The 15,259-nt window shown below is 28.4% G+C and overlaps 5 protein-coding genes across 9 annotated transcripts in view; 2 read left to right on the top strand and 3 right to left on the bottom strand.

The window, feature by feature from the left end:
* Positions 1-1,084, bottom strand: part of LOC102677957 (nuclear pore complex protein Nup160 homolog) — a 6,830-nt gene extending 5,746 nt beyond the window's left edge. The window contains exons 1-3 of the mRNA XM_031515283.1: positions 851-1,084; positions 299-612; positions 82-213 (exon numbers count right to left, since the gene is read on the bottom strand). Coding sequence (XP_031371143.1) covers positions 82-213; positions 299-612; positions 851-935 — 531 coding nt within the window. The 5' untranslated portion in view covers positions 936-1,084. The remainder of the gene's footprint in view (positions 1-81; positions 214-298; positions 613-850) is intronic.
* A 1,186-nt stretch (positions 1,085-2,270) lies between these two features.
* LOC102671998 (ruvB-like 1) lies at positions 2,271-4,174 on the top strand. The gene is made up of 3 exons (XM_006609779.2): positions 2,271-2,545; positions 2,721-3,396; positions 3,493-4,174. The coding sequence occupies exons 1-3, from the start codon at positions 2,405-2,407 to the stop codon at positions 4,044-4,046; spliced, it is 1,371 nt and encodes a 456-aa protein (XP_006609842.1). The 5' UTR covers positions 2,271-2,404; the 3' UTR covers positions 4,047-4,174.
* Positions 4,175-4,500: 326 nt separating this feature from the next.
* Positions 4,501-8,710, top strand: LOC102672135 (glycine dehydrogenase (decarboxylating), mitochondrial). Of its 3 annotated transcripts, none has more exons than XM_006609780.1 (10): positions 4,501-4,706; positions 4,817-4,895; positions 5,353-5,488; positions 5,556-5,946; positions 6,015-6,535; positions 6,604-6,883; positions 6,962-7,611; positions 7,687-8,150; positions 8,254-8,399; positions 8,465-8,710. In XM_006609780.1, the coding sequence occupies exons 1-10, from the start codon at positions 4,506-4,508 to the stop codon at positions 8,573-8,575; spliced, it is 2,979 nt and encodes a 992-aa protein (XP_006609843.1). In that variant the 5' UTR covers positions 4,501-4,505; the 3' UTR covers positions 8,576-8,710. The 3 variants fall into 3 exon arrangements, with proteins under 3 accessions (XP_006609843.1, XP_031371131.1, XP_031371132.1); XM_031515271.1 differs by having other exon boundaries at positions 4,503-4,706; positions 5,325-5,488; XM_031515272.1 differs by lacking the exons at positions 4,501-4,706; positions 4,817-4,895 and adding an exon at positions 5,249-5,266.
* On the bottom strand, positions 8,559-11,499 carry LOC102672380 (HMG box-containing protein 4). 3 transcript variants are annotated; one of them, XM_006609784.2, is made up of 5 exons: positions 11,195-11,499; positions 9,947-10,491; positions 9,814-9,889; positions 9,541-9,726; positions 8,559-9,205 (listed from the first exon to the last, which is right to left on the bottom strand). In XM_006609784.2, exons 1-5 carry the CDS (start codon positions 11,313-11,315, stop codon positions 8,862-8,864), a joined length of 1,272 nt encoding a protein of 423 aa, XP_006609847.1. In that variant the 5' UTR covers positions 11,316-11,499; the 3' UTR covers positions 8,559-8,861. The 3 variants fall into 3 exon arrangements, with proteins under 3 accessions (XP_006609847.1, XP_006609846.1, XP_006609845.1); XM_006609783.2 differs by having other exon boundaries at positions 8,559-9,274; positions 9,947-10,485; positions 11,195-11,493; XM_006609782.2 differs by having other exon boundaries at positions 8,559-9,274; positions 11,195-11,490.
* A 128-nt stretch (positions 11,500-11,627) lies between these two features.
* Positions 11,628-12,688, bottom strand: LOC102672689 (U3 small nucleolar ribonucleoprotein protein IMP4). The gene has a single exon (XM_031515273.1). It carries the CDS (start codon positions 12,599-12,601, stop codon positions 11,666-11,668), a length of 936 nt encoding a protein of 311 aa, XP_031371133.1. The 5' UTR covers positions 12,602-12,688; the 3' UTR covers positions 11,628-11,665.
* Positions 12,689-15,259: the final 2,571 nt, after the last annotated feature.

Here is a 15,259-nt window from a genome sequence, read left to right as displayed (position 1 = left end):
TATATATATATATATATCCATATTATAGTAATATATATATATATATAAATATTGTTTTCTATATTCTATCATAAATTACTAACTTGTAGTTCCTGCATTTGTAATAACATGAAACATATGAGGATCTTCCATTGTTTTTTTTATATTCTGAGTAGATGTTTCACTAAATATTGACTGTGTACCTAAATCTTTATATGTATTTAATGAATGTTCCTAAAAAATAATAATACATCAATATATTAAAAACTTAATATTTGTACGATATTCATATGATATTTAACTCTTAAAAAGTACTTACATTTTTATGAATTCGTTCGGGATGAGGAAATGATAATTTATGAATACTAGAAACAGTTGCTATTAATATAATTACTGAATTAATTGTTTCATGTATAGAAATTCCATCCAAAATAGGTGTGTCTGTAAATTTATATCTTACTCTACAATTAGCCAAATTAATATCTAAACTGTGTTCAACCAACTCAAGTACATCATGACAAATACGCCAATAAATAAATCGATTCCGTGTAAAATATTTTGAACCATCATTATAAGAATAACCACCAGCTCGCTCTGGAACTTTTATATCTTGCAAAGTACTTTGACTACCACCTATGAAATAATATAATTATTGAATTATATATATAGAATTATATTTTATTTGAAAAGTACAAATATAAGAATTAATTAGAAATTTTTCATTTATAAAGTTATATGTTTTTATTTTAAAAGTGATATATGCTTTTATAAATAAAAAATAATCACTTATATAATAAAAATATTGCTTTTAAATTATTTTTTAAAATGTAATTTTATTTATCTACTAAAAATAAAGGTTATGATTATCTACCTGTATTCAACTTGATTTCATTCCATTTTTCTGGTACAGTTTGATCAGGTACAACTTCCCGGTAACCCAACAGAAATTCCTCCATTTCTTTATTGTATTTTTGAATAAATAATATGTCAGTTTAACTTGTAAATTACATTACAACGATGCTCAAAATTTTAGCGGGCATCGAACATTGCGTATTAGCATCACGCTTTACGCTTCGCGCTTTGCACTTTGGCGCCCTCAACTTTACCTTCTGTTGCTAACTTGTATGATTTATTCAATATTCTTTTAAATTATAAATAATTTTTCTTTAAAAAATTTTTCAATTTATTTTTTGCGAACTAAAAAATTATTTTTAAAATTTTTAAATTATAGTCATAAAAAATTATAAAAAATATAAGTTAAACAAAAATAAAAATAAAATAAAAAAAACCAAAAGGAGGGTCGACGTCAACACCTAGGATCTGTGTGTGGAAGAAAAACCACTCAATGTTGTCAAATTAATGGGAATATTTTTAAATTATATGATACCGTTGCTCAAATACTTCGCCAGGTGCATCGGACCCGTAAATACATTTTTTAAAATGTATTTATATAGAAACACACAACTGTGCGAGTACTTTGGAGAAATCTCATAGGCTTATGAGACATCTATTATTAGAAAGATAAATTACTTATAAATTTTATAAAACTAAACAAAACAAAAAATATAACAAAATTCATATAAATGAAATATAAATGAGGAAATAGTACATAAAATTCTTATAATTTGAATTTTAATTTGGACTTAAAAGATTAAAAATTTAACTTAGGTATTTGGATTTTTTAATTTTATTATGTAATATTTAGTTCTAATATTTACAACTAGGCGATGTTTCAATTTATGAATTAGACAATTTTTGAAAATTGATTATAGATTATAATTATATATTAAAAAAAGAAGATATAATGTTAAATAAAATTAAATTTAATATTAATTTCTAAAAACTTAAGTTTGAATTTGATAATAAAAATTAATAAAAATTTAATCTAAAATTAATCTTTAAAAATTTAATCTTAAATTTAAAAAAAATTCACTAAATTCACTAAATTGCAAAATAAAATTATTTTTTTTTAATTTAATTTTTATTTTAATTAATTTAAAAAAAATAAAATTAATTTAGAAAATTAATTTGTTTGTTTTAAATTAAAAAAAAATCATATTCATTAAAATAATAATTTCAGATATTTATTTATGCAAAAATATTACTATAATATTTTATTATTACTATAATCAAAACAGTAATAATAAATTTTTTTCAAAATTAATATTTTAATCAAATCCTATTTTTTATATTTCATGATATATTTTTTCATTCATTTATAAGTTATTAATTGATTCAATATTTCATTGTTATTTTATTTATTCATTCGATCAAGATTAAGAAAATTTAATTTTCGCGGGAAATGCTATGAATACTAAGTTGCCATAACAATTCAATATGGAAGGAATAGAAGTTATATCAATCAAACAAATATTTATACAACGTGTTATTTAGAAGTAAGATTTTTCTGTATATTGAAAAAAGAATGAAAATCGAAGAGGTAAAAAGTACTGCAAAGACTCAAAGAATATCAGCTCATACACATATAAAAGGCCTAGGTCTTGATGAAAATGGTGCAGCAATACAAGCTGCAGCCGGTCTTGTTGGTCAAGAAATGGCTCGTGAGGTTAGAATTTATTTAGAATTATATTAGTAAATTATAATTATATCTAATATTTATCTAAGAGAGATATGTCTTTAGTTATCAATGTTAGTCATTATTTTTTTTAATTAATTTTTTCTGAAGATTTTTATTGAAATTAAAAAAAATATTAGATTTCTTTTTATTTCATGTATTTTAGGCAGCTGGGATAGTTGTTGATATGATAAAATCAAAGAAAATGGCTGGTAGAGCTGTGTTACTAGCTGGTCCACCTGGTACCGGAAAAACTGCAATTGCATTAGCTATTGCTCAAGAATTAGGCAATAAAGTACCATTTTGTCCTATGGTAGGCTCAGAAGTTTATAGTTCTGAAATAAAAAAGACAGAAGTTTTGATGGAAAATTTTAGAAGAGCTATTGGACTTAGAATCAAAGAGACTAAAGAAGTCTTTGAAGGAGAAGTTACAGAATTAACTCCAATTGAAACAGAAAATCCAATGGGTGGATATGGAAAAACAGTGTCTCATGTAGTAATTGGATTAAAAACTGCTAAAGGTACTAAGCAGTTGAAGTTAGATCCTTCCATATATGAATCATTGCAAAAGGAAAAGGTAGAAACAGGAGATGTAATTTACATTGAAGCAAATAATGGTGCTGTAAAAAGACAGGGTAGAAGTGATAATTTTGCAACCGAATTTGACTTAGAAGCAGAAGAATATGTTCCTTTACCTAAAGGTGATGTACACAAGAAGAAAGAAGTCATTCAAGATGTAACATTACATGATTTAGATGTTGCTAATGCTAAACCACAAGGTGGTCAAGATATTATGTCTATGATGGGTCAATTAATGAAACCTAAAAAGACAGAAATTACAGGTAAAAGAATTTAAAATTGGTTAAAAAAATTTATATTATACTGATAGTAAAGATTTTAATTTAAAACTAAAAATATATTTATATTGTGCATTCCAGATAAATTGCGTAAAGAAATAAACAAAGTAGTAAATAAATATATCGATCAAGGGATTGCAGAATTAGTACCAGGAGTTTTATTTATAGATGAAGTACATATGTTAGATATAGAAACATTTACATATCTTCATCGTGCGTTAGAAAGCGCAATTGCACCAATAGTTATCTTTGCAACAAATCGAGGTCGCTGCATAATCAGAGGAACAGAAGATATTATATCACCTCATGGAATACCTCTTGATCTTTTAGATAGATTATTAATTATACGAACGCTTCCTTATTCTAGATCCGAAATAGAACAAATCGTCAAATTAAGAGCTACAACAGAAGGATTGCAAATCGAAGATGAAGCTTTATCAGCTCTTGGTGAAGTAGGTACAAAAACGACGCTTAGATATGTAGTACAACTTTTGACTCCCGCGGCATTAACAGCCAAAGTTAACGAAAGAACAATAATAAAGAAAGAAGATATTGAAGAAGTAGCATCATTGTTCTTAGATGCAAAGTCTTCTGCTAAAATTCTTACACAAAATAAAGATAAATTTATGAAATGAATGGGTTCTATTCGATTCGATTGTTACTTGTTTACAATTGATATTTAAGTTTATATAGCTTAAGTATAAGAAATTCAGTTGTACTATAAAATTAAAATCTTAAAAATAAAGCTAACTTTGTATGAAATGCATTCGTTATTTTTTTTTTAATCTTATCTGTTTAAATAGCTAATTATGAAAACAAAAAATAAATATATGATATATATATATATATATGATGCATGCAAAGGTACTTAATTTCCCAATATTGTCTAAGATATTTTACAACTTAGGGTTACTAAAGATCAAGTTGTAATCAGGAATTGTGACATCACAAGATGATACGTCCTAGGGTATAAAATCTCTGTTTATGTTAATAAACACTTTAGTTTTCTAGATACTCTCTCTTTATTAAGTATATAATTTTTAAACTTATTATTAGAAATTTAATTATTAAGTTTTAATATTTTGTAATTTATAATGTTGTACATTTTTAAATTAATAGAATGTACAATGTTGAATAAATATAATATATTTCGATACGCACATGGACTAACGTTAAACAACATACAAAAAGAAAAAGTTAATGAAATCTTTCCGCAAAAACATGAATTTCAAATTAGACATATTGGTCCCCGACAATATGAACAATTGGAAATGTTAAAAACTATAGGATACAAGGTAATATATATATAATAATATATATAATATATATAATAATTTTATTTGATAATGAAAATATTAATTTTTTAAAAATAATTATTAATTTATTAAATTAATTTAATTTGAAGAATTTGGAAGAATTAACAAAAGCGGCTATTCCAGCAAAAATTCTTTATAAAGAAAAATTGAAGATCGAACAACCGATTAGTAAGTAAAATGAATAATTTATTTGAAATAGTATATTGAAACGTAGTTAAAAGAGAAACGTATGTATACAAGACTAGATATGAAACACGTGCAAACTGATAACCCTGTGATACTAAAATAAACACAATATGAATATAAATATTTAATTAAAGTATCTTTATTAATAATTTTGCACATTAAATGTTTTAATAAAAATTTAATATTTATAAATTAACTGTTAAAGAAAAGAAAACTGGATATTTTTCTCTGTTAAAATATTCATTAATTTTATTGTAGAATAAATAAGACGATCTTTTATTCCGAGAAGATTATATCTTGAGTCAAAGGTCAGTCTCGTGCAGTTAAATTTATTCACGTGATTTTCTAAGGCTGTAAATTAATTATAATTTTGTTTAAAATAACAAATATATTCTCCCATCATGATTGCAGATTGTGTAAAATAGCAATTGTATTTTAGCTGAATACGAACTTTTGAAGAGGATTACACAAATTTCAAAAAAAAACGATATATGGCGTTCGTATATTGGGATGGGATATAATAATTGTTGCGTGCCTCATACTATCATGAGAAATATGTTTGAAAATCCAGGATGGTATATTACTTTAAAATGTAATTCATAATAATTTTGACATAATTAAAATAATTAATAAAAATTACAGGACAACGCAATATACACCATATCAACCAGAAATTTCACAAGGCAGACTTGAAGGTCTATTGAATTACCAAACAATGATATGTGATTTAACTGGAATGGAAATAGCGAACGCATCTCTTTTAGATGAAGGTACTGCAGCAGCAGAGGCTTTAGCACTTACTCATAGGAGTAATAAGAGAAAAAAATTGTTCGTTTCTGATAAAGTTCATCCTCAAACAATTAGCGTGATTGCCACACGTGCCACTTCTTTAGGTCTTGATCTTGAAATTGGAAATATTTTCAAAATTGATACCAGCGCAAAAGATGTTTCTGGAATTCTTTTCCAATATCCTGATACAACTGGATCTATTTACGCATTTGAAGATGTTGTGAAAAAAGCGCATACAGATGGTGTATGTAATTTTACTTAAAAAAAAATTTTAAAAAATATTTAATTACTGATTACTATTTTCTATTATAGACTCTTGTTTGTGTTGCTACTGATTTATTAGCATTAGCTATACTTAAACCTCCAAGTAAATTTGAAGTCGATATATGCGTTGGTACTAGTCAACGTTTCGGAGTTCCACTTGGATACGGAGGACCTCATGCTGGATTCTTCGCTTGTCGTAAAAAATTGGTTCGTTTAATGCCTGGAAGAATGATCGGTGTTACGAAAGATTTGAATGGACAAGATGCATATCGTTTAACTCTTCAAACACGAGAACAGCATATTAGAAGAGATAAAGCTACTAGCAATATTTGTACCGCACAAGCACTACTGGCAAATATGTCAGCAATGTATGCTGTATATCATGGACCTGAAGGAATAAAAAACATTGCAAACAGAGTACATTTTCTGACACTGATCCTGGCAAGAGGTTTAGAAAAATCAGGCAATAGAATAAACAATGAATATTTCTTCGATACTATAAAAATATCACCTTCAATATCTTTAAAAACTATAAAGGAAAATGCAGTTTCATTTAAAATAAATTTTAGGTAATTAATTGAAATATATATATTAGTATCTATAATAATTGAAAAAGTAAAGATATTATCTTTTCCAGATATTACGAAGATGGAATCGGGATATCTCTAGATGAAACTACTATGGAACAAGATATAAATGATATCTTTAAAATATTCTCTACAGAAATGACCGTTAAAGAAATATGTAATGAAAAGGCATATTTTAATAAAAATTTAAACAAATCTCATTTTGCGCGTTGTACGCCATATTTACAGCATCCTGTATTTAATAGTCATCAATCCGAAACAAGAATAGTTCGTTATATGAAATCTTTAGAAAATAAAGATGTATCTCTCGTACATAGTATGATACCATTGGTAAAGATCATATGAAAAAGGATTTTGTATACTATTTATGAAATAACTATATTCTTTTGAATTTAATTATTTCAACAGGGATCTTGTACAATGAAACTGAATTCAACTACGGAAATGATGCCTTGTAGCTTACGTGGATTTACAGACATACATCCATTCGTTCCTATTGAACAAACTAAAGGATATCATCAATTATTTGCCGAATTGGAACAAGATCTATGCGCTATAACGGGTTACGATAACATAAGTTTTCAACCAAATAGTGGAGCTCAAGGCGAATATGCTGGTCTAAGAGCTATACAACGTTATCACGAATCGAATAAAAATAATCATCGACAAGTCTGTTTGATTCCTATTTCTGCTCATGGTACTAATCCTGCTTCTGCCCAGATGGCCGGTATGCAAGTGAAGTCTATTCTTGTACAAAAAGATGGTTCTATAGATATTTCACACTTGGCGGAAATGATTGATAAATATCGAGATACATTATCTTGTTTAATGATAACATATCCATCAACAAATGGAGTGTTTGAAGAGACTATCGCCGATATTTGTACTATGATTCATAAAGCTGGTGGTCAAGTGTATTTAGATGGAGCTAACATGAATGCTCAAGTTGGATTATGTCGTCCAGGTGATTATGGTAGCGATGTTTCACATCTTAACTTGCACAAAACATTTTGTATACCTCACGGCGGTGGAGGACCTGGAATGGGACCTATTGGAGTGTAAGTAATAATTTAGTATTTTGATTTAATAATTTAATATTTGCAAATATAATAAAAATAATTTTTTGGGTACAGTAAACGGCATCTTACACCTTTTCTTCCATCTCATCCTGTAATTAATTGTTTGAGTAATAATCATAACAATATAAAACAATTTGGTGCGGTATCAGCTGCTCCTTTCGGATCATCAGCCATTTTACCAATTTCTTGGGCTTACATTAAAATGATGGGTCCAGAAGGATTAAGAAAAGCCACGCAAGTTGCTATCCTAAATGCTAATTACATGAGTAAAAGATTAGAAAAATATTATAAAACTTTATACAAAGGAAAGACAGGATTAGTAGCGCATGAATTCATTTTGGATATACGGGATTTTAAGAAAACGGCAAATATCGAAGCTGTAGATATCGCTAAAAGATTAATGGATTATGGTTTTCACGCTCCGACAATGAGTTGGCCTGTGGCAGGTACATTAATGATTGAACCAACTGAATCTGAAGACAAAAAAGAATTGGATAGATTTTGCGATGCTTTAATATGTAAGAATATTATATTTCTTAGATTTTTTTTTTACTTATGAAATTATTTTTTACTTATTAATATATTAATTATTAACAAATATTAATAAGTTTTATTTTTTAGATATACGAGAAGAAATTAATAATATAGAAAATGGTAAATTAGACATTGTTAAAAATCCATTGAAAATGGCACCACATACTCAAGAGCAAGTAATCTCAAGTACATGGAATAGACCATACTCACGAGAACTAGCAGCATTTCCAGCTGTAAGTATTCATATTCAATATTTCTAATAAAATAAAACAATAAATAAGTTATTTATTATTTACAGCCGTTTGTAAAAGGAAATAACAAGATTTGGCCAAGTGTTGGGAGAATAGATGATACATATGGAGATAAAAATCTGTTCTGTACATGTCCTCCTATTTTATCAGATCAGTAATAAGTTTTACTTGTTTATCTTGTACAGTTAGTTATAGAATTATTTAAATATTTATTATAATTTTTTGTACAAACATATTATTTATATAAAATTTCATATTTTCTTAAGCAGACAAAATATAACAAATATTTGACTTCTAAACTCTTTCTTTAGCAAACAAAACTATATATATGACTTAACTTCTATTATTCATTCATTTTATAATTTTAATGACTATGTTTGTCTATTTAATTTTTATATTTACATTATGTATTACTAAATTATTTTACGAGTATTTGTACATATATTACAAACCAGGCATAAGATATGCAATATTGTCAAGCATTTGCGAAAGTGTTTCGTGTTTAGCTCCATTAGTTTCTGGTACCTGTTGCGTTAAACAAATTAAAGGACCCAGTGCACAAAGCAGAGAATCCAGTAAAACTGATAGACTGCCTGATACTGCTATTTGGCCATCATGTTCCTTCAATCGTTCACCGATGATTGTTAAACTCTCACCGAGAAGTTTTAGATGCGCAGCTACATCGATAGGTTGAGTTCCAACAACTTTATACATTCCTGTTCCTATCATTGGTTCGTTAACCAAATCTTTACCACTTCGATTCGATGGCGGTGATACCGGAACATTTCCTACAACGGAGGGTAGACCTAGTTGAATAGTTTTTTTGGAAGTAGCGGGCTTTTGATCTTTTCCATTACCTATAAGACAAAAAAAGACGAAACATAAAACATTACAATGTCATCGTGTTTTTCAATTTGCCTATTTCTATACGAGATGCATGCATATAAAACAAATGATAATGAGACATCTACCATATAATTCTTAGGCATAAAAACAATATTATCTGAGAGACTTTTGACTAATACGCGTGCACGAGAAGCAAATTAAGATGAATAAATCTACCACATAACTTTTAGAGATATACTTGTAAAAATGATGTATACATGAGAACCAACAAACCCACCAATTTTATTAATGAATTTTTTTCGCGAAGCAGGTGGCGGCATTTTCCAAACAGGCTCATCTTTACTCGCAGGTAAAGAATGAGGTTTTGCTGCCAAGCGTTTTGCGCGTCTGCGCCAATTATATTTTTCCAGATTTGGTACTGTAGCCCATAGTTCTCCTAACCGTTTAGAAATTGCTGCAAAATCTACAAAAAGCAATGTTTCACGAGTAACATTAGCGTCGAATTTCTAATCTAGATTTTAATATGGAGAAACAAGTGAAGCTTATATACCCATATAAGGACATTGCTCTAGTAATTCTTGCCTAATTTCTTTAGCCCACAACATGTACGCGGTAAATCTCGTTTTCTGAAAACATCATCGAATTGTGAAATAATCCCCTTAGTAACTTTCATGTGTACATACCCCTTTGTCTTTACGTTGTGCCTTCATTCTACCTATTATTTTGCCATCTTTAATAATTAATTTTTTCTTACATTTCTCAAGCATATATAAACTATTTGCTTGTGAAGGTGTTTCTTGGCCAGGTGGTTCAAGTTTTCTAAACCCTGCTTCTCTATCATCTATCATAAGAGGATCTACATCATCATCGCTTCCAGAATCCATACTATATCTGTCATCTTCATTGAACCCAGAGGGATCATCTGATTCTGATGCTGAAGATTGCCCTTCATTATCTGATAATGTCTCTTGTTTAATTCTTTGTTGTCCAGAGTTAGAATTAGAATTAGAATTTTTCCTTTGTCTTCCACTAGTTCCATGTTGAATTGATTGATTTGATGATATATGTTGGGACTCATATCTGTCCAACAATTGTTGATTTTGTAATTGCTGTGCTTTTTGGCGTTTGTACTTGTTATCCGTAAAATCATCTGGTGATTCAAAGTCAACGAGTTTGGAAGATTTCTTTCTCACACGGCCACTTCGGGAGATACCCGTGACCTCTAGATCTGAAAGATAAAGCGGACTGCACCTTGCCAAGAAAGAGAAAGAGACCAAAATACTTGTAAGGTCTAACTACCACTCTTATTAACTTTTTAGGAGTCAAGATCATTGTTTTTATGCAAATTTTATGTAAAAAGTGTGCATAGGTATCAGAACATAATTTATTGATCGTGTGTTGATTGAGTTATAATATTCCTAACATATCTTGAAATTCTCTTAAATGAATATGATAATCAATCATTAAATCTCGTGGACGCGTATTATGTGTCACATAAATTTTACTACATATCCATACAAAGAAGTCTCTGTATGTTTATAATACATAGGTATAGAACATTTTGAAACGAACATGACGAGTTTTACAACTACTTGAAATTATGAGTATTATAACAATTATGATTCATTCGAATAATATTTTATTTTAATCATAGAATTGTTTTGCCATCAAAACCTGTTTATTTCATGAAACTTCTTAAATTTAAAATACCTAACCACGAATGAATTGTACACATCATTAGTTTAATGATTCTCCGCTACGGACAAAAGCGCTAGTAACCAAAACGCAAATTGTAAGGAGTAAATATTGCAAGGAAATTGATAAATTTGCTACGAACGCGCGCAAATCATGCGGAATACTGCAAGCGATACGAGCAAACAAGCAACTGATCTACCAAATGTGTTTCCCTATGAAATAAAAACTGATCTCACCGTCATTTTTCTGACGTTTTGGTGTCACGAACATATCCATAGCGTTGCTTTGTTGCTCTACGAGCTTCTTGCGCCGCGGCGTCTTCTCAGATTTCGCGGGCTTACGAACATTGGCGTGCATCACGCGCTAATAAGTTTTCGTTCTTTCGATGCAAATGCATTTGTAAAAGTTTTAACACTTTTTCCAATAGAAATTCTCGTCCAAAAGCCAAATTTGGTTTATTTCCAAGACGTTTTTAAAAACAACTGCCACGAAGAATACCAGAATGCATTGCGCAATAACGGTGACGCATTTAGAATGCAACGCGCGAAATTTAAAAATATTATATTTTATTCGCAGTTCATGGATCTGCAAAATTTACGAGATAATATTATTATTAAAGAATAAATAAAAATAAAATATTTTGTATAAAAATTTATTATTTACATTGTTAGAACATTTGTTGGAATTGATAGAAAGATATAAAAATTTTAAATATCATCTTCTTGTTGCCATCCATCTTCATCAGAAAGAAATCTTCTTTTGTGGCTAGTATTCATGTAAGGTCTCAGTGCCCATTCTATATCAGCCGCTGCTTCTGCATCTAAGGTGCCTAATTTAATTTCATATAATCTCAATTGAAACCTGGGTCCAACTTCTGACAATTCAATATCTTTTCCATGAATTTTTTTATATGTGTGATGGCGAAATGATATATAATCATCATGATTAGCAAAAGCGATTATTCTTTTGCTATCTTCCTTTGGTACTGGGAATAAATATTTTAAAATATTCATAACACGTTCACCTAATTTTGTTTTAAAATTATGAAATATAAGATGAGGATATTGTTCAGACATTGTTCCAATATTGGGAATATCATGTCTCATAATAACATCTGACATTGTAAAATATGCAGTTGGTCCATAGGGTAAATGACATATAATAATAGAATCAGGAATACCTCTATGTTCATGTACAATTATAAAATCTGTAACATCATTTGCTCTACAAGCATGTATTAATTGTTTCATTTCATAATTTCCTCGATTCATTCTTTGAGAATTGGGAAATATCAATCTTAATTCTTTAACAAACATTTTTAATCTAGAACTTGGATCACGAGAAGTAGTAATCACAATTTTTGGATCTTCGACTCCAGCCCATCTATATTCATCATCTTCATGAGATCCCAAAGTTCCACCCATCTCAGTTCCAATAGCAATAGCCATTTCTGGTCCAGCATCTTCCCAAGCTAACTGCTTTTGTATATTCAAAGCATCTTTTTTTAGATCTGGATGTATTGGTATATTTTGTTCTAGACTACGTTTGAGTTTCTCCTTCTTTTCTTGGATATTTTTCAACTTATCTTGAACTGATTTTCTGTACAGATATTCTCTACGAAGTCTTGCTTGCCTTCGTAACATTTTTTAAGATATATTTTATTTTTTAAATAATTTATTTAATTTTTTAAATAATAAAAATGAGAAATTATAGGTTATAAGTATTTCTAGTATTTATATTAGGTTATAAGAAATACACGTGTTTATGTCAATAATAATTATAGCACACAATAAATTGAATAAATTGTACGATAATAAAATTTAATAACATTGTATCATACAAATTTTATTAAAATTAAAAAGTAAAAAAAAAATTATTAAATATTCTATTAAATTAACTTTATTTATATATATGTATATATATATATAAACGTGATCTACTGACGATGACAAGCCAATCATATGTACTTAACCTATAATATGTAACATGATTGGATTTGCTGGCGTTAGTAAACGAATCACAAATATTTAATCTGTAACGTGATTGGTTTTGCTAGATAGGACGAGCGAATCACAAATATTTAATCCGTAATGTGATTGGTTTTACTAAGTATAGCAAACCAATCATAAAACTAAAATAATATGCCTTTGACAAGTAATATTTCGAAATTAGTTTATTATTTTTAATCCAGAAGAAGAGATCGTGTGCATATGTTAAATTGCAAAAATGAAATTTGTGCTTGAATTTGTGTTTGAATTTACGTCATTGATGAATTTCAATAATGGTAAGTGTTTTTTTCTTTGTTATAAATAATAATTATCATAATAAATAATTGTTATTAATCAATCAAACGATTCAAAAAATTTTTATATATACACTTTATACATACAATCAATTTTCGTATATATTTTAAGAATCTAAAAAAAAGAAAAAAATTCTCTTTTAGAGAATTTATTAATGATTGAAATAATTAAATTTTTTAAAAAGATACGAATAAATATCGCGTAAAATCAAAATAATTTCTAAAAAGAATATTTTATAATTATAAATTATTATAATAAATTATAGATGATGTATTGAAAAAATTACAATGTGGAAAACCACCATAAAAGCATGTAAGCAAAATTTATTATGCAAACAAAATTATTTATTTTTTTTATTTGATATATCTTTGAAAATAATAAAAATATATATTAAGATAGAATTGTAAAAGATATAATTGAGTATAATTTTTGACAATTATCAAAATCAAAAAAATTTTAGAAAATTACATTCATAATAATACGATTTTTTAATTAATTGATTATGATTAATATTTAATTATTGTGAAATTATATATTTGCGTGATATAATATAGAAGAAATTATATTTTTTATTTTAATAATTATAATTAATAATAAAATCAAAAGATTATAATGCAAATTTAAATTTAAATTTAAATAGCAAACGCCATCTATCGTTATTTTTTGATATTCGTTGTAATAAAGTTGATAATTTTACCGATCAATAATTTTTTCCGTGGATAAGTAATCATGCTTGTCGTCGGTAACTGTAGCAATCGGTAACAAGTTATCGATTTAGTTGGAAAGTAATTAGTTTCAAATATTTACGGTAGATATCGTATTAGTTATTTCTTCTGAAATTTTTAGAAAGAATCAAATAACGAAGAATCGAAAGATTTTATATCATTCAACGTATTATTTTATATATTATTAAATTTATAAATTAAAGAGTAATGAAACAAATGCTCTTGAAATTTTGAAAGCGTCACAATCTCGTTTGTTGGAAATTTATAGAGGATTGTCGAGAAGCAACCTTTTTTCCTTGTGGTTAATTGCAACCAGCTTGCGATTTCCTTCGTCTCTTTGATAAAGCCGCCCACTTGCTATTCCTCTTCGCGGAATATGATTTTTCAGGCTGTATTTAATTAGCGACGAACTGTGAATCATAATTACAAAGGCATTCTTTGTACTGCTTTCTACTTAACATTCATGAGAGTCTCGAATTTTTTCTAGTGAAATGAAGCTTGAAAGAAAAAATGATACGGAATATACCGGAAAAAAGACAGGTCGTTTGCGATTGATTCGAATCGTCACGATTTTCGAAAAAAGTCGAACGAGAAGAGAATTCCGAAGAGAAGACTCGTGCCGTGCACGGCGCCTCGTAATTCATTTAAATGGTAGCTCGACGAGACAGGCTCAATTACAGCCGCGACAAAAAACCGTACGGGAACGAGCAGCTTCTTCGTACGACGTGCGTGGTCTATGTTCGTTGCTCGTTCCGTCGACGTACTCACGCGTGCTCGTTTTCTCATCTTTTAAAGGAGAGAAAGAAGGGCTGCGGGCTCGTGTCCTGCGTCACTCAACCGAGCACATCGCGGACATAGTTAAAGCCTCTTTGTTATCCCGTTTTACCCGCCGCGTCGTCATTAAGACCCTTTGTCGTTCGTACGTGCAAAACGTCCAGAATTCTTGGTGCAGATTTTCTCGTAGGAAGTCGATCTTTCTCTTTTTCTTTTTCTCCTTCTTTATTCGATAATTCCTTTCTAATTGTCAATATTAATTTTAATTAAATATAAAATTCATTTTATTTTTCAATTAAAAATACAAATGCCGATAATCAACATAACGAAAAATTTTTCCCTCGTTATTTTATTACAAGTACGATTAAATCGAATATTAATTTTCTCTATATTTTGAAAAATTAGTCTTATCGTAATCGTATCCTCCTTATTCATTAGATATTTATTTAATTCGTCACAAATAACACGCAAGATTATCCTCGATAATTTCACTTATACA

This window comes from Apis dorsata, unplaced genomic scaffold, assembly GCF_000469605.1.
Source record: "Apis dorsata unplaced genomic scaffold, Apis dorsata 1.3 scaffold_60, whole genome shotgun sequence".
In the NCBI taxonomy this organism is placed as follows: Eukaryota; Metazoa; Arthropoda; class Insecta; order Hymenoptera; family Apidae; genus Apis; species Apis dorsata.
This window is presented reverse-complemented; position numbering and strand designations above follow the sequence as displayed.

Bases quoted from the DNA above. Each gene is read 5' to 3' on its own strand.
- LOC102672689 (XM_031515273.1), bottom strand. From the start codon at position 12,601: ATGTTACGAAGGCAAGCAAGACTTCGTAGAGAATATCTGTACAGAAAA.
- LOC102672135 (XM_006609780.1), top strand. From the start codon at position 4,506: ATGTTGTACATTTTTAAATTAATAGAATGTACAATGTTGAATAAATAT. The intron at 4,707-4,816 runs GTAATATATATA...TTTAATTTGAAG, and splicing joins TAAAAACTATAGGATACAAG to AATTTGGAAGAATTAACAAA. The intron at 5,489-5,555 runs GTATATTACTTT...TAAAAATTACAG, and splicing joins ATGTTTGAAAATCCAGGATG to GACAACGCAATATACACCAT.
- LOC102672380 (XM_006609782.2), bottom strand. From the start codon at position 11,315: ATGCACGCCAATGTTCGTAAGCCCGCGAAATCTGAGAAGACGCCGCGG. The intron at 10,492-11,194 runs GTGAGATCAGTT...TTTATCTTTCAG, and splicing joins AAAACGTCAGAAAAATGACG to ATCTAGAGGTCACGGGTATC. The intron at 9,727-9,813 runs GTATATAAGCTT...TGCTTTTTGTAG, and splicing joins AGAGCAATGTCCTTATATGG to ATTTTGCAGCAATTTCTAAA.
- LOC102671998 (XM_006609779.2), top strand. From the start codon at position 2,405: ATGAAAATCGAAGAGGTAAAAAGTACTGCAAAGACTCAAAGAATATCA. The intron at 2,546-2,720 runs GTTAGAATTTAT...CATGTATTTTAG, and splicing joins GTCAAGAAATGGCTCGTGAG to GCAGCTGGGATAGTTGTTGA. The intron at 3,397-3,492 runs GTAAAAGAATTT...TGTGCATTCCAG, and splicing joins TAAAAAGACAGAAATTACAG to ATAAATTGCGTAAAGAAATA.